Below are 24248 nucleotides of genomic sequence, written 5' to 3'. Positions count from 1 at the left end.
TAGCCAGAGCAACAAAATTAACTTTCAGAATTAAATAATTATTTTTTCTATGTATAGCCATAATTGATGCATGATGACATGCATAAATATACCCAGTTTTCATAAATAAAGCCGGTATTTTGATGTAGTATAGTCTGCCTTGGTGAATCATTTTGAAAGTACAGATCCTGTGCTCTTGCATTTTCCTGATGGAGTTGTGGAATATATGAAGATTCACTCCACACAACAATAGGATCGGTTCTAATTTTGGATGATGGTTCTGCAGAAGGGCAGCGAACCGGTGCAGCATGAATTATTGCTCAGACGGCAGCTGCTGTGGATCCAGGTGTTGATGGTCAGCAGCAGGTGTGACGATGTCAGGTGGAGTCCGTCGCACTCCTCAGGTCAACAGAAACATTTATATGTCATAGTTCCACAATAAGCCGAGAACAAGCGATTATGGATCTTTGTGCTTTCAGAGTGTTTTTACACCGTGGATCAAAGGGGCGTGGCTTACGTCTCTCAGCCTTTACCTGAATCCCCTGGAGAAAACCGCCAAAGGGCAAATGTGCATGTCTTGATCTTATTACAGACGTTTCACTTCCACTCAGTGCTTTAAGCAACGTTTTTGTGCACCATCCTCAACATGTTACTGTATCTGCATCGCATCCAGCTGAGTACCGTATTTCCCAGATCAGACAGGATCTGTAACACCATCAGGTGTCTCCACTGACTCCTGCTGCTTCTGCAGCTGGCTCTGCTCTGCAGTCACACATTACCTCTACCTCCAAAGGAGATCAGGGACATGAAATGAAATCTGCCATTCAAAAAGAATAATGCAGCCTGAATAGCTGCAAATCAGAAAAATGTTGACCAAAATTGCTCAGCTTTTTGTCTTTTTTTGCTGTTTTAGGAAAATGAGTGAGATTTAATAGTTGCTTTTGAGAGTGATGGATGCAAAGTGGGAAAAAGTCCCATTTTAAGTGCTGTAATTGATAGACTCCTCAGGATTATATGACTGAGCCTTTCTGAATCTGAGTCTTTGGGCTGTTAATAAAAATGAAGGCAGCCAGTGGCTGAGTGGTTAGTTCCTGTCTTAAATAGAGAGATTTATGTATCTTGGTAATGTCAGTACATTTATGACTGCAAAATGAACTTGAGGATTCTGGATTTTTGCCAATAAATATGGAAATCTGGTGTTTGGAGCCAAGTGGCATCAGCACCCGGCCGGCCTTGTGTCTGTGTGTGATGGAGAGACTCTTTCCCTGGACAGAGGATCCCCTGGCCTGCGTGACCTACTGCAGTCAGCTCATCACCTGCTGGGGACCTAAGGAGCTGTCGGGTCTTTCTGGGTGGAGTCATGCCACACTGTGACTTCTCCAAGTCCAACAGAATCTTTATTTATTGGTCCAATAATTTACCAACATCATTTGGGTGTGTAAGAACAACAAAGACCTCAGTACGGATAGTTGAGAAGCTCTATCCCATTGGAGGAGCTCGAAATGCACCAGGTTTCTGTGGATCTGTGTTCAGGGGTTCAGGTGTTTCCTCACCTGAACCCCTAACCCTGATTGGGTCCCAAACCCATAAGAAAGAAGATACAGGGTAAAACTAAACCACACTTTAAAAGAAGAACATACTTCTCAGAGTCAGCAAAGGTAATGTTACTGGGTAGATGAATATCAGGTACCTGTTGTCTCTCTGACCATGATAAACTAATGATGGATGGATGAAGCAACCATGAAACTAATCCCAGAAAAGTTTCAGTTTGTTTTTCACGTTATGTTCTGATCAACCAGTAAATGTGAACCCAGTGTTTCTGCTGCTTCTGATGCAACAATGACAACAATTCAGTGTAACAACCTGAGAATGTGACTAACATTCAATACACAAACATGCAGTAATGCAAGTAAAATTTAAATACATGTTGACATTGAAATGTGTCAGATTTTCAACCATGCAGACTGTGCAAAGGTGTGAAGAGACAAAAAACAGGGAGTTCATAAACACACTATTGACACAAAACAGTAGTTTTCAGGGCACTCACCTCTGTGAGAGACTGTAAACAGCCAGTCAGCATCCCGAGGCTTGCAGGATTTATTTTTACCATCATATCCTCTCTGAGATTAGCACTACAAAATCTGAACAAAACGAACAGAGGTGGGGGGATGGAGAGGCTTAGTGGGATGGGAGTAAATTATGTTGTTTTAAGCAGATGTATTTTTAGGAAAAGGAACGGAAAAGAGCATAAAGAGAATGTGGGAGCTGCTGGGACAGTGGTGTCAATAGTATTAAACAATTAAATTCAGCCATCAACCTACTGAACAATAAGAGAGGAGTGTGTGCGTGTGTGTGTGTGTGTATGTGTGTGTTTGTCAGAGGGAAAGAAAGATGCTGGGTGATGTTGGACAGGAAGGTCCAGCTAATGGTCAAACCTCAGATTTAGGAGGATTGCTGTGTTTTTATCACTGCGGTGGAACAGTGGGACACATTTTTACTCTCGTATTTTAAATCGCTGACAGGGTCGAAGGAATTTGTCCCATTTAAACCTCACACAGTTGTTTCATTAAAGTGTTAAAAGGGCCCACAGCTTTAATTAAAATACACAACAGATTGTAAGAGGAAGTTGTTCAACAATTAGCTTATTAAAAAAATAATAATACTGCTTTCCATACATCAAATTCATTTGTATCTAATATTGTAATGGACTGTACATCTGAGCTTACTCAGCCCTTTTGACACAAGTCCCATCATAACATTTTACCTTTTACATACCTGCTTCCAAACAGCAGATGTCGCTACAGAGCATATCTCTCTGTTTTCAACAATAGGGAGCAGAAGAAGAATCTACAGGAAGTATAATTCTCATACCGCTTTCTACTCTAACTACACAGCATGACCTTTTTTTATATATGTATATATACAAGAAAAATTACTAACAAACTTAGTAAAATAGGGAGGTGCATAACTGTCTACCAGGAACAAAACGGGACCATTACAGCTTGGCTTGTGATTGGTTGATGTTAAGAAATTGTCAATTGGTTTTAGCTTCTTGATGGTTTAATCAGGCCTGATACTTTACAGAGTAACCTGGGTTTAAATGATCCCAGAATCATGGATCTGTTCCAGTAAATACTCTGATCCTGAAATCCATACGACGTTCTCATGCAGCTCAGATTTTCTGCTGGAGGATTTCCAACAAAACAGCAACAAACAAGTAAATCAAAGACAACATTCTGTGGACAAATATTTCTAAAATGAGGTTGTTTGATTTATAGCAAAGTCTCTCTAGTGTGTTTACCTTTTAAATAGCAGTATGGTTCAGTAATTAAACACATATTTGGTTACGTTTATGGCATGCTCGTGTCTGGTTCACGCCGCCCATAAAGCCCTTGCTGTTCACTGGTAAATAATGCATCTCTCAGAAACTGGCTGAATTTGGTTGTTGCGGAGAAACATTTCTAACTCTACTAAAATCTATATTTTTACTCTATGAGTGTTGCATAAACCATGCAGAGGACTGCAGCTCGCAGCAGCAGATGTCTGATTTTATTTTTCTGAGCTTGAAGGAGCCAGCATGTTTAATCTAAGACACTGTTGCAAAATCTCAATGCTTGTGTTTTTATCTTAGCACATATAGTAGAATAAAACAATTGGAAACAAAACCAGCTTTAACTTGTGAGAATATGTAGGATTTAATCAGCCTATAAACCTCGTGGTAATCTTGATGGTCATCTTTTACCAGCCGTGCAGACCTGTTTTCAAACTGAACCGAGTTCCTGCATGTGTTGAATTGAACAACCATATTGGCTTTGTACAATACTCTGCGGACTCTTGTGATGATTTATTAAACAAGCTGTGGACTGTTGGTTCCTGCTCTGCTCATCTGCATTGTTCACCCAGCACAGATCTCAGGTTGTTTCTGTCTGCTGTCCTCCTGTCACCCACATTAGGCTGCATTGGGACTTGATGGCCAATCTGCTGGGTGATGCAGTTAAAGAATAAGTAATGACATAAAATCACAATCAACATTCTTCAGTTTATTTTAGTTTTTGTTCATGTTTTTCTGCTGTTTCAATGATTTATTTAAAATATTTTATATTAGTTTAGTAATTTTTTTGTTAGATTTTCCTTTATTGTCATTGGAGACTAAGTAATTAAACAAACAGAGCAGCGATAGCAGCTTGAACATCTGCAGTCAGTCCTTTGTGAAAAGGTGGTAAAGGTTCCTTTGTCACGCAGCAGCTCTTTGATTAATAACTCTGTCAAACACACACACACGCACACACACACWGACACACACACGCACACACACACGCACGCGCACACACACGCGCACACACACACTGACACACAAGAGACTCCCAAGGAAACCAGAAAATGATGTGGTTGCATTATGCAAAGTGTATCTTACTTTAATCTTCCTTTTTAACTTCTGGAAGAAAATCTTTGATTTTATTAAATTTTTCACTGAAATGTCTGTTTTTGTAACAATTATGACAAAGCGTAATACTTTCACGGGTTAGAGCAGTGGTGTCGAACTCATTTTCATTTTGGGCCGCATCGAAAATCTGAATGTTCTCAAAGGGCCGGTTGTTCTAGAATATATTGATAAAAACCATTAAATTGTTAAAATATAAATAAATAGATGTGTCAGCATGCAATAAATGTTTCTTAAAGTGAAATTATGTTGAACATCCTTTCACACTGATCAGCCAAACTTTGTGATTGTTTTCGTGGTTTTTTTGCAACCAAAATCATAGATTTTGTAGTGATAATATAGGAATATTTGTCAGAAATTTTTACGATATTTGCGCTAATATATGATGTTAAATGTGACTTTTTATTAATTGCTGTATTAGTCACATATATAACTTAACATCAAGTGATGTTAAAGGAATGTTTTTGGCCAGTTTTGGCCTTGTGGGGATCTGTTGATTTTGTGTGAATTTTGCATATTTGTGAAAAACTGGAGGGACTTATTGATGTAATCTGGAGTCTGGAGGGCCACATAAAAAGCTCCGGCGGACCAGATTTGGCCCCCGGGCCTTGAGTTTGACACATGTGGGTTAGAGTATCACTTTAGAGAGAATCTTGAATATTTTTTTCCACCTTTTTTATTGATGACAAAAGTTTAGATTTATCACCAGAGGTAAGTAGATGTATCTTAACAGCTGGAAAACAATCATGGGAAAAATGTGTTAAGGTTATGGTGAGGAGAAAGTGCCCATCAGTTTTATATAGAATAATATTAAGATATACAGGCAATGAGCATGGGGTGCTTTGGTTTTCATTTGTGGTATTTTTATATGTTTATCTCTTCTAAGTTTTATCTTACTGTTAATAACGTTTCACCATACATGGTTAATGTTTCTGTTGTTATTATTGTTAGAAGAATTTTGCCATATTCGTCCATTTTCTTATTTAGTTTCTTACTTTATTCTTGTTGTTTGTGTATTTTAGTTCATTCTGTTCAAATTTGCATAAATATATTTTCTGCTAATGTAAAAAAAAAAAAACCACAATTTTGCAATTACAGTGTTGCATTAAATAAGAAATGAAATAAAAATGTAATAATTATCTTGTGCATGTTATAAGTCATCAAAAATGATGGCAGTGATGGATGCAACAGTAACATGAGATATAGTCAGAATTCAGCCAATCAGAGGAGACGTCAGCATCTTAGGCTCCGCCTGTTTGGGAGCGGCGTCTTGGTTTTCATCGGCCATTTTACAGAAAAGTTTCGACACACTGGACTCACAACTTTTCATGACCTGTGATGCTGGGGGAGCTCTGGAGGAGCCAGCAGCTTATTGTCTGAAAAAACAAAAACAAACCATCATCCTCCTGCTTCCTGTTGTCGTCTTCATCTTTTCCCCTGTAGTCGCATCCGGCTGCTGATCACGTGACTCCTGTGATGCAAAAAACGTGTTCCCATTGTAGTTTTGATAAAACAACCTCATCCTAGTGCAAAACCTTTTTATTGTAATATTTTTCCCCCCCAAATCTTTTATGCTTCGGTTAAGCAAATTTTATAATTTCAATTTACAATTCTATGTAAAATGACTCACATCTTTGGTTTTATGTTAACAGAGCAGCCAGCTGCCAAACTTGTAATTTTGCATAGATGGATTTTTTCTACTTGGACATGTTAAATCCTGGAACTGAAAAAAATTACTTTTCTGAATACATTTTGAAGAGAAGCTTTGTCCTTAAAGTTTTCAAATTCTCTGCTTCTCATTTTCATTCCTTCAGCTCTTTCGCTCTGTGCTCCCTTTCAGCCTCCTCAGTATCACATTTTGTGAGTCCTGATCTCATGTAGGCAGATGTGTGGGTGTATTTTTTGCCAGCAGTTTTCTGAGGATGTGCATGCAGCTGATAAACAATGTTTTTGTTTTTTCTCAGATAAAAACGCCGCCATAAACTTGCTGCTTTGCATTTCAATGCATTTGGTCTCTGTGTGAATTCTGACATATGGTTTATGGTTTATACACATGTTGAACCATAGTTTTTTCAGTATGTAAGTGTTAGCCATGGATTTAGAGAAAATCTTAAAAAGCAAAGTGTTGATGGATGGATCTGCCACATGCTGCTCTGCTTCAAACGTTTTGATTTTATTTAGTTTAACTTAATGTTCGTACAAATTGTTTTCACTATAAGTAATAAAAGAAAGTAGATGTTTTTTTTGTACCCAACTTAGGAGTCGGTTTTGCATTAATATCACAAATATTACATCAGAACAATTTCCACTTACTTTCCAACTATCTGTGCAACAGAACAGAATCTTATAGTTTCTTGTCATATTTCAGCTAAGATATGAACATGTCATATCCACTCTCAGAAGAAATGAATAGTGTACCTAAAATAGTCTTTTTTCTATGTGGGTGTAGGCTGACTGTATCCCTGTAGCTCCTTCACAGCTGAGCTTCAGTGTCGAGGTTTCCCCAAGACTCTGCCAAAACCGGGAGGTTTTCAAATGCTCAGCTGATTCACTCGGTTCTAGACGACATTCATCATGTCGTCATGTCATTTTCCTCCAGCTCTCTCTGGACCACCTCTCCCCTGTTCCTCCCATCTTCCTCTCCTCTAATGTCCGTTCCCACAGAGGTGATACTTTACCTGATCTGCTCCATGTTTTCTGCTGCTTTCTTCACATTTTTGTTGTCTTTCCAGCTCTTCAGTTGACCCTCTTCTTCCTTTTTAATAATCAAAAATCCTGCGATATTTTTTCTTCTTGTTTTGCTTCTCATTCCTACCATCTACTTTCTACCTACACTTTGCATATTACCCCCAAGCTTCCTTCACACTCATCCACCTCCTGCTCCTCTTTCAAATACCCCATCCTACTCCTTCACCTCCTAATTTCTCTGTTCTCTTCTTCCTCCACTGAGCTCAGGCATTTGCAGCTTTGATCTCTCTGTCATTTTTTTAAAAAATCCACTCCATCCTCTGAACTCAGCTACCATGACAGTATAAGAGAGGGAGACCTTTACAGATAATAAGGAGGAAGGTGAGAGAGAGTTTGAGTGGTGGATCATAAGATTTGAAGCGGTGAATTGGAGTAAGACGGGTTAAACTGAGAGGAAAGGAGTCCTTAATGAGGTTTGCCTTGGGGTTGAGACAATTATGGAGAAAAAGACAGAAACACACTGCTGAATTCTTGTTGTGCAGATGATATTGAATCCAATTAAATCATTCAAATACTATCATTCTGCGCTGCATAACCCTTCATTCACAAAAAGCCAGAATTGATACACAGAAACTTTGCAAAAAGGTTAAAATAATTTCATTTTTTTTTATCTCTGAGACTGAAATTTCATGCAGATGAGCATTTTAAGTTGTGGTTTGTCCACATTGCAGATCATCAGTGGTTTTCGTCGCCACTTCAGCTGCTCAATCAGCTGATTCTTTTCTACTCATTAAAATGCTAAACCCTCCTCCAGAGGCTGAGTAACTTTATTATGCTCAGCTTTGGCCCTAACTCCTGCTCTCAGTCCAACCTTCACCAGCTCCTTCTTTACAAACTGAGTGACTTGCTGCTCCACATGCTTCCTTTACATATGACATGCTATGTTAGCATAAATCTTACCCAAAACTGCACTTAGTTGAATGCATTCATGAGAGGCACAATTCTGAAAATGAACATAAAAAGGACAGAATGAAAGGAAACTAAGCTGAATCTACGGAGTCTTTCTACTCTGTTGGCCTTGTTCATAGATTTCAGATCCGTGACCATGAGTAAGATGTTTTGTTGGTTTCTTACACACTGAAAGACTTCGAGATATGAGAAAAACATCTGTGATAATCTTTCTGTTCCACCATCACAAGCTTCCCGTCGCTCTCTGTAAGCTCTAGTCACCAAGTTACTCAAATCTTTTTCAAGTAAAGAGCAGAAAACTGCCTCCAATATCTATGACGGTTACCGGGGGAGAGGCAGGCTAAACTTTGGAGGGCCGCCAGTCCATCACAGGGAAACATAGAAACACACAGGACAGACACAATTTAAAAAGACAAATGAACCAAACAGTGACGCTGTGGACCGCGAAAGGAAGTTTGAGTCGCCACAGGAAACTCAGAGATGTGAGGAGACAACATGCAAACTCCATGAATACCAAGTTTCACTTAGGGCTGTAGCGATTCATCGAATGATTGGAGTATCTGTATTATTAAAATTATTTGTGGCAAATTTACTGTCCAGAAGTTTCATTAAATTATGTTTTACTTTTTAGTGGCTTTTGTTGCGATTGGATGATTATTTATGCTGCACAACGCTCTCCCTTCTGCCAATGAGCTGCTGACGAATGCTAAGTGCTATTAGCATAGCGTAGCATGACCAAACTTCCTCTCTTCCCCAACATGTCTGCTTTTCACTTTATACCTGACTGTGGCTATTTTTCTTTTTGTCATGCAGTGAAAACTAAGTTATGTGACTTTAAGCCATCAGTCAGCCTTGGGCTTGCTGTATTTCTTTCACAATTTGTATTTATTTCTTATGAAATAGACATTTGGCAAGGAGAAATGAGAAAAAGGTAAGTAAAAACAAAAGAGAGAGAGAGAAGATGATAGAGTTAGAGGATGATGGAAGCAGATGACGGGCAGCTAAGTTTGACTTCTTCCCACACAGACAGAGTGAACGACACCAGAAAGAGGTGAAAGATGGAGGAGTGGGGAGGAGGCTCCCCTGTTAGAAAGAAGGACTCGCTTTCTCTGTCTCTCCTTCTTCTCTTTGCCATGTGACCGGCCAGAGCTCCAATACCGCTCTCTTTCACTCTCTGCCTCTACTTCTATCCTTCGCTCAGCTCACACTATGTCAAACTGAGGAGGAAGAGAAGGAGGAGGAAGAACAGGAGGAATAGAGAGAAAGAAGCAGGAAGAAAAGAAAGAGTAACGAAGAGGGAGAGGATGTTTTCTGTCTCGCTAAAGTGCCGGATGGGGGTCATCAGACGCCGAATCAAGGGTACAGAGTGCGTTTGTGTCAGATTGCTGCTAACTATGAAAGCAGTGTGTCTGTCAGCTGTTTGCTTTTATGTGTGTGTGTGTGTGTGTGTGTGTGTGTGTGCGTGCATGCGTGCGTGCGTGCGTGCGTGCGTGCGTGTGTGCGTGTGTGTGTTTTAGGTGGTTGTTGGCATATGTTGGATCAGAGTGTTATGGTATGCATCTTTAACACACTGAGTAGTATATGCATGCAGCTATTTTGGAAAAAGTGTCCAGTTGTGTTTCTGAGTTTGTTTCCTGGAGTCGCAGCATTTCGACATGTTTGTGTGCAGAAACCTGTTTGTACCAAGTAACTGTTCATCTAAACTGTCTCTGCGGCTACATTATAATGTAAATGCCTCCTCCGTGATGTTGAGCTCAGGTAATTTTCCCATATGTCCCCTGCTGACAGCTTCTTTTTTTACCTCCCTGTGAAATTCTTGTCTTGCTGGCTTTGCTTCGATGCTGATTGTCCACAGGAACTCAGTGGAGGAACTGGATGGTTTGAGTGAAGTGAAAAGATGTCATTGTCTCTCTGTAAGTCAGCAGCTAAAGTGTCTCAGCTGGTGCTCAGAGACAAGTTACTCTTGACTTTGTTCAGGTTTGTCATTTCAGCATTTCCAGTTGCTTTTCTCAGTTTTTATTGCTTTCATGGCTTGAGATATTGTCGTCTTATATTACTGAAGTTACTATTCTGAGCAGGTGAAATGATTCCTTATGCAAAGATATTTTTAACTTGACCCCAAATCTGTGTTTGATTTGTTGAGTGAGCATCAAAAGTGCTTCTTTGAGGGAAAATAGACGATACATGTTTGTATTGTTATTTTCCTTTAATATAGTCCAACATTTATTATGACATTTGTAATGAAAAGCACATAAAATCGTGACATAGGAAGGTAAAGTCAGCATGGTGTCAGATCCAGGCAACACACAGCATCCATACGAAGTACAAGCTGAAAAATGGTGGGAAGGCTAATATTTTATGCATGTAAATTCTGACAAGACACAATTTTGTGTCGAGGCCTCCTGTCCCCAGAGAGCCGCGGTTGGAGAAGACAACACAGGTTTTCCATTTGCAACCCTTTCTGTCACATTTGCAGAACCAGAATCAGCGTTTCTGGTCAAGTTTGTGCACTGAAGCAGAGAAACAGACCTCAGTTTCCTGGGCTGTGAGTACATACATTTAAATATAAACATATAAACCGTCGTCTTCATTATTTCCTCACAGGCAGGTTAACAATATGTGGCCAGTCCAGCTTCCTCCTCCCAGACAAAGCGCAGCGGTCGGTCAAAGTGTCTGAACTGCTCCACTGTGTCACATTTTCTCATGTTACCCAAAACGTCAACGTGTTTCTTAATTTGACAAAACTAACACAACATTGGACATAATTTGAATAAATAAATTCAGTAAACCATAAGAAGTGAGCATCAATCAGAATGAATGTATGACTGGATTGAATTTACTTTTCTGTAAAATACCTTAATTCTTTGAACACCAGCAAGCAGGAGCTTCTGTGCAACTTTGAACAAGTTGCAGAAAGTCCTTTATTTATGGTTTTCTCTAACAGTGGCAAGAAGAAAACTGTGGTGAAAAGAAAACCAGATGTTGTTCAGTTTACACCTGGAGGGGATGAAACAGCTGGTCAGAGCTGATGGAGGCTAAATACAGGAATAATATCAGAAACACTGGAGGTTCACCTTCCATCAGTTAACGGCCTAAACATCCAGTCAGAGCTGCAGCAGCCTGCGGTTCTGACTGCTGCTTGATCAAAACCCCCACAGTTTAGATCAAGGCTTCTTCATGTATGACCCGTTCAAGGCTGAGTCCTAATTTTAATTGAGAATCTGTGGCAAGATTTGAAAAGTGATGTTTACAAACTCTCCCCAGCCGAGCTTGAGCTATTTTCCAAAGAAAAATAGGCCAGAATTTTAGTCTGTAGATGTGCAAAGCTGGCAGAGACGTGGCCCTGAAGCTTCAAGTGCTACAAAGGAGTCATTTCCACAAAATACTGACAGTCTGGATTAAGAAGAATGCACATTTGGATTTGTGTGTGTGTGTGTTCACTTCTATGCACCACTTTCTATTGATCCATTTGTCGCATAAAAGTGCAATAAGATGCATTGACGTTTGTGGTTCTGACATGTCAAAATCTAAAGATCTGAGTGCTTTTGCAATGCACCTTTAACTGAACACTTAAAACCCTCATTGGCTGCATCTCCTATCACATGGAACATGAAGTCCGCTGTGTTTTTTCTGCTTGCTACATGTTTACAAGATGCCGCAGAACCTGCTGTAAAATCAGAACCTGCCACAGTTCCTCATTTTCAACGTTTTTCAAATTTTGCAATGTGGTGTCGCTGTTAGAAGTTTTTTATAAGAATACAGTTATTTCTGTGATCCTGTTGCCATAGTTGAAGCTGCTGCACTATTTGAGACTTAAACCTTTAAAAACCACACCGAGAAAAAACTAAATGGAAAAAAAAAGTTTGTATTTTCTGTTTCTTTGGGTTTCAAATGAGCAAAATCAATGTTTGGTTTTTTTAACACCCCACAGTTTTACTCCGGCCTTCGCTAAACAGCTGACGTGTGTCTTCATGCTGAACACACAGGAAGTGCTGCACAATAACACGAGGAAAAGTTCGGTATAAAAGTAAAAGACAAAAATCAGGAAATGTTTTGAGTCATCAGATCTAGTTTTCACATAATAGTATCAAGACAGAAAACTGTGTTTGATTTCCTTTAAGTAACAGAAACAATAAGTTAATAAAACGTCAATAATTACATTTAAAAACTATGCATAATATAAAAGAACATTCTTGATGCATTTCTCAACATATAACTTTGTTTTAGAGTTGCAGCATAATATTTTTTTACTGGTGAAATCCTGTATAGCTTTGCTAATTTGCGGCTAGACACTGGAAAACACATGAAACATTCTGACTCTTTTTCTTAGACACCTTATCTGATGGATGATTCAACATTACAAACACTTCATATAACTTCTGGATTTACATCACAATCAGTTCCTGATTTTCATTAAAACACTGAAAACATTGTTCCTGACGTTTCCATTCTGCTGCTTGTCTTGTCACAGCGTCACGTCCAAAACCTCGAGTCTTAAACTGCAGGCCTCACTGGCTGCTGCGCTGACGCTTTGAGACGTGTCTCTATTTAACACAACCGAGTGAAATAACCAGGTCATTAGCTTTTTGCTTTCTAATCATAACATAATTCAGCCATTTGATTCAGGTGTGAAGCAGAACTCTTCTAAACTTCTGTATTCTGGTTATTGTTGTAAGCTGCTTCTATGTTTTTCAGTGATGGAGGACTGATAGACAGTGACCAACCAAATCTGATGATTTACTTGTTGGAAAACACTTTTTAGTCAGATTGTTCTGGCTCAATAGTTTCCTTTTGTAGACCAGCCAGGAAATGACAATAAAAGCTTAAGTAGTAAAAACCTGTGAGTCTGCTGAGCTTATCATACTCAGTATAGTTGGAATAGTTAACGGCATGAATGATGATCATGCCGTTGTGTTGATCTGCTGGTCGGAGAGAATAACAGCTTCTTAAAGAGACAGAAGCCCAATTTCAAAGCGTCAAATTATGATGTAAATTTTCTTCATATCATGTTTGATATGTTAAGTGTTTCCATGACAACAGATGGTAACATAGTTACTTGATTGTGCTATAAAATGTCACTATGTGCCTGGAAAAACACACAATACTCCGACTTTAACTAACTCTGGTTATTCTTGTATTTACTGTGAAAAACGCTGCATGTTGTGTTGCCAGGTTGTTTTCAGGTTGTTTCCCAGATCTCACCTCCAGGTCTGGTGTTTTTTTTTTCCAATAGCTCAATAAAACGTTTGTTTTCTTGTCAAACAGGCAATTCCTTAAAGGCTTTCCCTACATCCTTAAATGTTTTATAGCTCTTTGTGTGCTAACAGATTCCTAATGGGATACAATACTGCTGCAAATGTTTGCACCACCATTAACGCTACAGCGTGTTTTTCTGATGAAAGGGTTCAGTGGCAACAACAGAAGGCTTTTTAAGACTACCATAAGTAATTATGCGTTATCATTCTTCATGCGCTGGATTTCCATTTAGAGAAAATAACTCACTTATAAAACAGACGCTGAAGACGATGTGTCAGAATTATGCTTGTTTTAGCATATTAATACATGCAAATGGATTATTATAACACCTACATAAGAGGGCAAACCTTGAAATGCGTGAAAATATGAACTTGTCAGTTTGACAGTATTTTATTTCAAATCCTTCATCAGCTAAGATTTTATGCTCAGCTGAATTTAACTGTATGTAATTTATGTGCTGACCCTGTTGGTCTTGAATGGATCTCATATGAATAAACTAAACTGCACAGATTATGTAACTTTTAGTTTGCATCTTTGATGAATTTTCTTATTCTGGTCTCAGGATTTGCAGCGTATCACAAACATCTGTTTCTCTGGGTTTTGGTCCAGCAGGAGCGTCTTTATGGGGTTTGTGTCTGACACTTCAAGTCTGACATGTGTGGGACCGAATGTTTACAGGATCTGCTGTGTGTGAGACTCATCATTGTTTTCACGTGGTGCTGGGAGCCACTTTGTTACGTGTGTGTGTGTGTGTGTGTGTGTGTGTGTGTGTGTTGTGTGTTTTAAAGAAGATCTGAAAGCGGTTTTGGATCACTGCACTCTCTCCTTCTCTGTGTGCGCTTGCTGAGATTCAATATAAATGAGGCCACGGTTCTCACTATGAGGTGTTTGTTAGTGTGTGTGGATGGCGTGTTTACATGGCGAGGTGATGTCAGTGCTGTTTGGGAATACAGCCTTGTTTCTGTGTGCAGGAATGTTTTTGCAGTGAGTGGAGGAAACAGAAACTCACATCAAAGTTGTGCATTTTTATTTAGTGGGAAAATGAGAAGCTCAGCTGCCTGGAGATCAGTTCAGAAAATACTTTCCAGCTCTGTGATCTGCAGCTCTTCTCAAATTCAAACCCATATAGACTCTAAAGGTTGGACCTCAGTGTGGATCTCAACACACAGTGAAGAAAATTCACCCAGATCTGGATAATACTGAAGTGTTTGAACATGTGGACAGATGGTGGGAGTTTGAAACAAGCTACTGATAGAAATGGAAGTTTGTCCAGCAAACCTTCATCTTTGACACTTTGGAAAACTGTGTGATGAATCCCAGAGTGCAGCTTCTTCCATGAAGCAGTGTGGGCGAATGTGAGTGGAGCAGAGGCATTCTGGGTAATCAGACACCGGACATGTAGAACATTCTGACTTCAATGCCTAAACTTTGTAAACCAAAGAGCGTTCTCACCGCTGACATCAGGAAACTCTTTGTCACAGCAACTCTTTTCCTTTGATCAACGAGACATTAAACTATAATTTTAAGCCTCTCCAGTGAATTCATATTATTCTGCAACATCTGCTCTGGTGTGCTTTCTTCTCTCTGAAATGAAATGAATAATTTTGAACTGATTTCCCCCGGAGAGTTTCTGCCTGGGAACCAGAAATACCAACAAAGTTAGCAGACTGTAGATCCTGCTGACAAACCAGTCAGAGGTAGGCATCCCTCAGAAGACTGCAACAATAAACAGAACAAGGCAGTGTAATCGTTACATCATGGCTGATTTCGACTCTAACCCAGTGAGTCACTACTTTCGCTTTCTGACCTATTTAACTAACAAAAACACTTCCAAGAATCTGATAAAAACAAGCAGAAATAATATAAAGATGTGAAAAATAAATCAAAAGTAAAGCTTTCAAACAGGCTCTGAACATGCTGAGCAATAAAAACGTAAAAATACTTTTACTTCTCAGAACGGATCCACGTAGACGCAGATGTTTTCAAAAACATCAGAAACGTCGTACATGAATGAGCTTTTTATGCATTTTTAAGAAGAAATATGCAATTGATCTAAATCTAAAATATAAAGTGGTTTTGTTAAGATGTGACTAGTTTTGGTTGGTAGTAGATTGAGTTCATTCCTCCGGACTAAAAACTTGAATATGTGGTAACAAAGCCAGGACTATGAGATTTGTTGTTGATGTAAGTTAATATTTTCTGCCAGTCTGATTTGTTCAGCTCCTCTGAGTTCAGAACTAAAACACGACAACAACAACAACAACAACAACAACAACAACAACAACGACACAAAGCATCTTTAAAGAAACTTTCTTCTGCCCCGGCTGAGTGTTAAAGTGAGGCGCTGTCCTTGGTGCTGATCTCCACAGGCCCTCCACTTATTATTCAGCAAACACACTTTGTATAACCTGCTCTGCGGGGGCATAAAACCATAAGCTCAAATTATTTAGTATGTGGTATGACAGATTTATCCTTCCTGCAACTCTGACTAAACCATCAGGAAATAACATGATTCAGTTTTAATCTGACCTTGAGCAGAAGCTGTGATGGTCTCCACACTTCTTGCTAAAAAAAAACTGTATTTAAAGAACAAATTTACTTTCCTTGGAAGAAACCGGTGTCTGAATCTCTGTCTGAATTAAGACGACAGCAGATTGATTAGAGATCTGACCTAATCAACCATTTTGACGCCGGCGCCATGAAAAGGTCAAAAATGAGATGTTCCTGAGTGTTTTCTGTTTAGTAAACTTGATCTTTCTGCTGAATTAGAATGACTTACACACTTTCTGCCCTTCACAAAGCACAGTTGCTAGGTAACTTACAATTTATGCTCATTTAGTTATTTTTATACATGTAGTTTTACCATGTATATATTAAGAAAAGGCAGAAAAACATCTGGTTTATTATTTAAAAAACATAATATTTTCCTTTATTCCTCACGGCAGGTCTATCATTTCATACAAGTTGAAGTTTTATGTCGTAATTATAGATATTAACGACTCCTTTTCTGACCTCAGTGTGAATTCACCTTTTTTCTCCTCCCTCCAACCAGCATTAGTGGATTCAGTATTTCTGCTACTACGAGGGAAGATATTTTCCACCAAATTGTCCTTAATAATGAAGCAGTACTAAATTGGTGTGTTTTTAATAAAGCATTAATGGTTTTATGTGACTCTGTGTGAGTAAACAAACGGGGCAACAGATTGGCCCCTCAGTTAAACGGACACAAACAACAGCTGACAAAATGTCCCGAGGACAAAAATCGTCCCAGTGAAGCTGCTTTAAAAACTGCAGACACACAAAGCGGTTTACTGTAAGGACTGTATGACTTTAGCTTCATTTAATTTACAATCACAGGAGCTAAATCTCACTTGTAATGAATGAATCGGTTTAAAATGAAAACGTGAAATGTTAAGCCAAAGTCTTGCTTACTTTTTAAATCTACTTGAGAATATTTTACCATTTCTGGAGATTAGACAGAGTTAATGAGTTAATCCAGTTGGAGAAAAAGGTATTTGCAGTTTTAACTGTTTTATTCTGTAAAGTAAGTTTGTTAAATGGTAAAGTTACAAGGTATTTATTAACGGCAGGAAATAAGGTCAGAAAATAAAACAAATAATAGTACCAAGGTGATCGCTGGTTCTAAAATGAAGCTGAAACACTTTTGTATTTAAAAAAAAAAAAGTGAATCTTGTTGAATTTAAATAAAACCTTGGTAAGCAGAGATACAAACATAGTTAAATAAAATATATTCTCTTTCAGAAAAACGTTGGAAAGTCTATTTTCACGTCTCATATCCCACCTGTAGCTTGACGTATTTCAGGACTCACTGGTGTTTTTAGACGGATAAAGGCTGTCATGACCAGTGGGACGTTATTGATAAGGACTCAAAGTTTATTCCAAGCTGTGGCGCACATCACCACTTCTCAGAGTTTGTCATCCATTAAGCCCTCCATCCCTCAGCAGGACCCTGAAGCTCCACACCGGGGAGGCTTTACACCGACAAGCTGAACCAGACAGACGCTCAGGTTCTCCACCGACCTGCAGCTCACAGGTCAAACCACAACCCAGAATTCACCAGGGTTTTTGTGTTGGCTCCCACTTTCACACCATGCCTTCTCAGCTAACTAAACATGTAATTTAAACTTAACTGAGCAGAAATTAAAGTTTGAATATTCTGACACATGCACGCCTCTTTCTGTGCTCCTAAAGTAAGTGAGACTTTGGCTGAACTGTACAAACTTTACTGACTTTAAGGCTCTTTAGAACTAAAGATGAGATGCAGGAGAGCGGAAATATTACAGTTTATATCCCAAATGATAAATTATAAAAGGTTAACTTATTTCCTAATTTAATTTGGGCAAAGTGTGATGAATGAGAAACATGCAGTTAAACAAAATTTCAGTTTCCTTTACATGCAGCATTACTCAGTGATGAAGTTGATCTTTATTTTCAAACAGTAATGATTTTTGTCAGAACATTCTTGTTCAGTGAGCCGTTCTGTGTTTGACCTGGTTGGTTCTGATGGGTTGATCCTCCAACCTTCTCACTGCTGGTCCTTTTTATTTCCCCCCTACAGCAGCGCAGCAGTCAGAGTCGTTTTTCTGAGAGGAAATCCCAGAGAGCTTTCTGCATCCATGCTCAGTTGGATTAGAGTTATGAGTCTAATAAAGCAGCTCCGGCTTCGGCTCCTTCCTCGGCTTGCTCTCCGATTCCAGAGGATTTCAGTAAGCTGCAACTGATCTTTGCATATGATTGCATTGCATTGTGCTGGGGTTTCAGAGTGTGCTCCACTTTTAAGACTCCATGATGAAGTAATGTTGCCGTGAAGACAGGAAGCTGTTAAATGCACCACTGGCTTTATCTTTAAAAACACAGTAATATTTATCGTTGGCCTTCAGAGGAACCAATTCAAAAAGGTTTAGAAACATTATTCCTCTTTTTTTTCTTTAGATCCCACTTTTTCTGTTTCATGTCTCCTTATTTTTGAATTTCCATGTCAAACTCTCAACACAGAGGTAGTAAGAGGTTCAACCATAAAATTGCATCCTCCTTATAATTTGCTCTGAGCTGAATGAGTTAAAGTATTAATTGAAAACCATTTGGAAATCTTTTAAAACTAAGAACTGACTTAACTCCATTTAGTTTGCTGTATTGATCTAAAACCATCCATCACAGTCTCTCTACAGCTCTCAGAAATTGTCTGTTTTTTAGGAATCACTTCCTGGATTAGGTCTACTGGTTTTATTGAGTTTGATTTGTAATTGTGTTTTTATCAGAAGACATAAATTCCTCCCTGCAGGTTTGCTGTTATTGTCCCGTCTGATTTTTCTACCATCTGATTTTTTAAAGTTGCTTTTTTTTCCTGAGATAATCCACAGCAAATTCAGTTTAGTCTGTCACCAGTTAGTCTGTTACTGGATGAGTAATCTAAGAGTTAACAGTGTTTTTGCTAAATGTCTTGATATCATTGGTTTTCAAGGTTCTGTGTTTAATTTGAGCTCAGCATGTGTCTGCTGTTAAAGCCTTTTTCCTCTGAAGGTTTTGTGCCCTCCAGAGCTGTGGAGGCTGTTTCTATATGTGAGATGTGATTATGGATATTCAAATCTAATATAAAGCAGCTTTATTGTCACTTCTGGCAAATGTGTTGAACTTGAAGTACAGATTGTTGACGTCACGTCTCTTTAAGGCCCTCGGTGCCATAGCAACCAGGTATCCAGGATGACATTTTTGCAAGAGGCCTTTGGGGAAATTAAGCTCTACTGCTTTAGCAAATGAAAACAGACGATACTTTTTATGCTTTTGTAAAAGAATGATTTATTGATTTAGTTTTTCACATCATTACTGAGGGAACTGCTGGTTACCTGCTCACACTGCACCGAAGTTCTGAGCCGCCAGTCAAAACCAAAACACGTAAGCAGTCTGTCACTTTATACTGGTGGTTCTAAATGGTAACTAGTGTTAAGACTAGTTACCACAGAAAAGCTTCCAGAAACTTTCTCCTTCAATTCCACGTTTAGTTTTCTGCATTTAAAAAGTCAACTCTCTGAGCACTTGAAGAAATTAAAGTAAAACTGGAAATGTGCTCAATTCCAGTTTTTAATAATTATGCTGATTTCTTGCATTTTATCGGGTCTGCATAAAACATTTAGTGTATTCATTAACTTCTAATTCTGTCCTGAAACAAAACTTTATTTCTTTATTCTTTATTTTTTGCATTTATGGGAGTTAAAATCAGAGCATCACTGTTCAGTTTTGTTTCTCAGAGACTTTACTGATTCAGACAAGGTTTGGTCTCAGCAACCGAGAACAAATAAAGTGGCCTGCAGCGTTTCGCTCATCCATCACACGTCTTCTGCTTTTCTCTCACACATTAGCACATCTGAGACCAAGAGAAGCTGCTTAAACTAAATACTGCTGACACCTTCATAACCTCTGATATTACAGTCAGCAAAAAGAAAGGAGGGGGCAGATTTCAATTTCACCGCAATTCACCAGAGGAACCAAACTCAACGTAATAGCTGTTGTTTTGCTCACTGGAGCTTTTTTCACTCTTCAGAACAGACTGTGTGATATTTTTCAGGCCCACGACGAGATTTTGACAAAACTTTAATGCCTTTTCACGCCACGTCAGCAGCTTTCACTGCTGCGTCTTCAAGGATTTTAAGGAGATAACACCAGAAAGGAAAAACTTTGGACTGAGGGGGGAAATATTTCCACTAAAGCTGCTGCTGAGTACAGATTAGCCACTAGTCTTGAGTGGCATGTAAAAAAAACTGGCCTTCATGCAACACATGTGAGCTAGCAGCTTTGAGATTTACCCCACTAAATCACAGGCAACTAACTAAAGCATGTTAATTCAACCTGATGTTTGTCACAAGTGTGAAAACTATTTTAAAAATGTATCAGTCAGCAAAAGGATCAAAAAGTTTTATTTTAGCTGCTCTGAGTTTATGGTTTTTATCTATTTCTACCCACAAAATGATCCAGGCATTATTTTTCTGTCCAAAAATGTAATTTAGGTAGTTTAATAATTCTGTTAACATTGGCTGTTTCTCCAGAGCTCTCCACACTAAGAAGTTTCTGATTCAGGTCCACACTCTTTTCCCTTAAAGGCAAAAACAAAAGCACATGCCAAGTCCCGTCTGCGCCCACGGGGACGGCAGGAAGAGTAAACCTCTTACCGTGATCCCGTGGGCACAGACAGGATTTGGCATGTGCTTTTGGTTTTGCAGTTTAGTTTTTTTTTTTCAGTCAAAAACACAGCATCAAACAGTAACTGTAAAAATCAAATTTTTAATTCAGTCCATCAGTGAAATGCAACAAGCTGCAGCTCAGCTCACCTCTGTAAACTCTCCTCCACTTTTTTTTCTTCTTGCAAAGATGTTAGTGGTGATAAAAAGTATTTTCCAGCCACATGGTGCCATTTTACTGTAAATCTGCTGATTCAGCTTCTATGAAACTTTGAAAATTGACGTCTTGAAATGAAGCTCTGTCTCTTTAAGAAGCTCCACCGTCAGCAGATCATCATAGCAGTGCTCATCCATTATGCCATTTACATTTGTTCTTAGAAGCACTGGACTGAGAAGTAGTTTGCATAAAAATTATATTAGCTTACTATAAGACAAAATTTTAATTTCATGTCAAATGGCCCCTTTTGACATCCAAACCTCACAAAGTCTGTATTAAACTTTAGCTGCATACAGTCAGTGTTTCAGCTGGTGGGAAAAAGGATTCGAATTTGACAGATGGGCTTGGGAAACTGAGGAGATAAAAAAAAACTGTAATACAATTAAGTTGTTTTGTCAGAATGCAGATGTTAATCCACACAAAGTTTTCCACTCCTAAAGAGCTACTTCTGAAAAACCAGGAGATTATAACGAATAAAGGAAGAGAGAAGCCATCAGGAAGTCGTTTCTTACTGAGTGGGAGCCTGAGGGTTGTTTCCCAACGCGTCTTTAAGACCCGACACTGTTTGTGTGTTTTCAAATGGAGAGCGAAGCCCACACAATGTCAGCAGAGCTTAGCCTTTTCAGACAGAACCAAGACTCCACGTTCTGCTGAGGCTCACTGACTGAACCCAACATGACAAATACAATCATACACAGAGAAGTCTGCAACATGTATTATTTATGATGTCCCTGCAGTTTAAACTCACATCATGTATTATTTACATCATCAGGATGCTGGCTGTTGTAATGAGAATTGTGCATCTCATCATTGAAGGAAATATGACTGAGTCAAGAATGTGTCTATGCAGGCCTAATTGGAACAAAAGATTCAATTAACCATTATTCATATTTAAGAGCCTCGTGAACCAGGAGTTAATTACAGACTGATTAAAAACACTGAAGCAGAAAAGATCCTAAAAAACATTTAGAGAAGAAAATGACGGAACAGGATCGTAGTTTGTTTCAGATTTAGATGGGGCGAGGGGAGGAGGGCAGTATTATGTAAAATGACCTCCTAGGAACAGCTGTAAACAGCATCATGACATGGTGAAGATGTGCTGAAGTTAGAAAGGGTTCTTAAAGAGACAGAGGCCAATTTCAAGGTGTCAGATACTGCTATGATGTGTTGTCACATTTATTTAAAGTTGTCTTCAAAGAAATGCAGCATTTTCATAACTAAAGGTCACATAGATACTTGACTGAGGTATAAAATGGGACTTTGTGCCTGAAAAATATAAAACCCTTTAAGTCCTGGATAATATAGAACCGGCTCCCAATCAATGACAAGCTTTTGGAGACACGACTGTTAGTTTCCTTTAAGGTCACACATACAGTTATTTGGGTTTGAAGGGAAACTTATGAGCAGAGAATTATTTTGTGGCAATAGATAGTTAAAATTTAAAATAAATAATAAATAAAAAAACTAGAATCCAGGTGAAATTCTCACTTAACATGAACGGGAAGGAGAAATCCCCCCCCTGGTGGCTGCAGCAAACTGTTAATGGCCCGTTAAGACACGGCGCCGCTAATTAGCGGAGTCCAGATTCCACCACAGTTTCCTTCACTCCAGATGATGACACAATGGGAGGAATCAAGTCTCCTTCCTGAGGTCTTTGCAGGCTTTTCGTTGGGGTGCAGTAAGAGCACAATGGGCTCAATATTACGTGTGATTAAGTGTTGGGAACTCTGAGGGTTTAACTTCTGTAATTAGGCTGTGGTGGATTTTACTCAAGGTGACAACGTGCAGCGAAGCCCAAGATTACTCATTATTACCCTTAATAGGTTCAGCTGTAGGGGCGACAGTTTCTCAGGATGTAGTAGCATGATAACATGAACGGGTGAATGGCTGAACATAGTGTGGAGTTCTTTGGACCACAGCAGACACATGGTATTGGGTCTGATCTTGTGTAAATAATCAATTATAATATATGTATATTCTTTTTTATTTACTATTTTCACTTCTGTTTGGCCTGGCAAGTGTGCATCTTGAACAGATTCATTCACATGGTGAGGTGGTGAAAAGCTAATGCTAGAATTACGTCACAACTTTTAAGGTAAAGCTAAGACTTACAGTGTCAGCTGGTTAAAACATAATAAAGATGTTTTCAGAAAACTTGTGTCCTTGAACTTCTTGCATATTGTGATTCAGAATCTGTAGAGAAAACCTGAAAGTGAAGTAACTAAACTTTTGTTTCTCCGCTTCCTTTGGATCAGATCAAAGTGACATTATTAGAGACGATCAGCTAATGGATAACACAAATTCAATGGGAAGCAAACGGCGTTAGAAACTGTATGGTCCACGTTAAGGGGATCCTAAAGTTTGATCAATGATTTTCCAACACTGACTTAGTTACAGGGTCAATCCCATCTCATGTTTTGAGCCATAATTTAAAATCTTTCAGATAAATCACTATTAATTACATTCAGCTGCCTGAGAGAAAAAAAAAGTTAAAGCTTGAGGCTGCAGGAACGATGCAACTTGATTTGTAGTTTGAATCCAAAAGTAGCATTACAAAGAAAACAAACTCAAATCCGTGACCCAACATACTGCTGCTGAGACTATGAACTGCTTTCTAATCCTTCCTTATCACTCAGAGATTAGAGTCTCACCGCTGAGCTGAGCCAGCAACATCCAGCAGTGATTAGAAGAAATACAAATTGTAGCTATGGGTTCTTCCGAAATGCAATTATGCATCCTGGGCTGCAGACTCCATGAAGATGAAAAATAATGTCTGGAGGAATTGTGACTGATCAGTGTTGGCAGGCTGCGTTTCCCAGCTCCAGCTGAGGGTGTTGATTGTGAGGAAGGCATTATGTAAAGATTCAGCAGTCTGCTCATTTTCAGTGGACATCTGAAGAGGTCATTTTCATCCAGGCATGGCATTCAGAGCTCTGCAGATGTAAAAGCACAACGCAGGGACTATGGTTAAAAGTAACTGCTTCTTTTGTATTGTCCAATCCACACATGTAGACCAACTTTGTGTGTCATAAAATAGATGAAAAGATTCTCCATTCAGGCTGTGTTGATATTTTATTTAAAACTTGTGGAGCTGTAAATAAAATTCAGTGAGATTCGAAGCATTTTGGGATTACATTCCACATAAAGAGGATCGATTCATAGAGTAATTAGAGGCACTACTGAAAAATGTGATCATAATGCTACACCATATATTCTGTAAGATGCCAGACTGTGACTTGTTGCTGCAGCAGAATCAGGTCACTAAGATGTGACGGAGGTATCTGTCCTGTAAAGGCTGTAAATATTTCAGCTGACATGTAGAGAAAGAGACGAGCAGGAGGAGGAGAGCTGTGAGACGCTGACAGGTGGGCATGTTGAGGATAAAGGTTTGAAACCCTGTTAGCTTTCTGACAACTGCAAGTTTCTGCATAATTAATTAGGATTATCAGGGAAAGACCAACACAAGGCAGCACATAATCCATGAAGTGAATTCCATGAAGGAACC

The 24248-nt window shown here is 38.9% G+C and overlaps 1 protein-coding gene across 5 annotated transcripts in view; it reads left to right on the top strand.

Annotated features, from left to right (window-relative positions):
• grip2b (glutamate receptor interacting protein 2b) overlaps positions 1 to 24248 on the top strand; it is a 196870-nt gene that overhangs the window by 100831 nt on the left and 71791 nt on the right. The window contains exon 1 of one of the 5 annotated variants that reach the window (XM_017304901.1): positions 9174 to 9436. The exons of the other annotated variants lie outside the window; for them this stretch is intronic. Within the exon in view, the coding sequence (XP_017160390.1) occupies positions 9382 to 9436 (55 nt within the window). The 5' untranslated portion in view covers positions 9174 to 9381. Of the gene's footprint in view, positions 1 to 9173; positions 9437 to 24248 lie in introns of those variants that run through there. 5 annotated transcript variants of the gene reach the window in all.

The sequence above is a fragment of the Poecilia reticulata genome, linkage group LG5 (genome assembly GCF_000633615.1).
Source record: "Poecilia reticulata strain Guanapo linkage group LG5, Guppy_female_1.0+MT, whole genome shotgun sequence".
NCBI lineage: Eukaryota > Metazoa > Chordata > Actinopteri > Cyprinodontiformes > Poeciliidae > Poecilia > Poecilia reticulata.
This window is presented reverse-complemented; position numbering and strand designations above follow the sequence as displayed.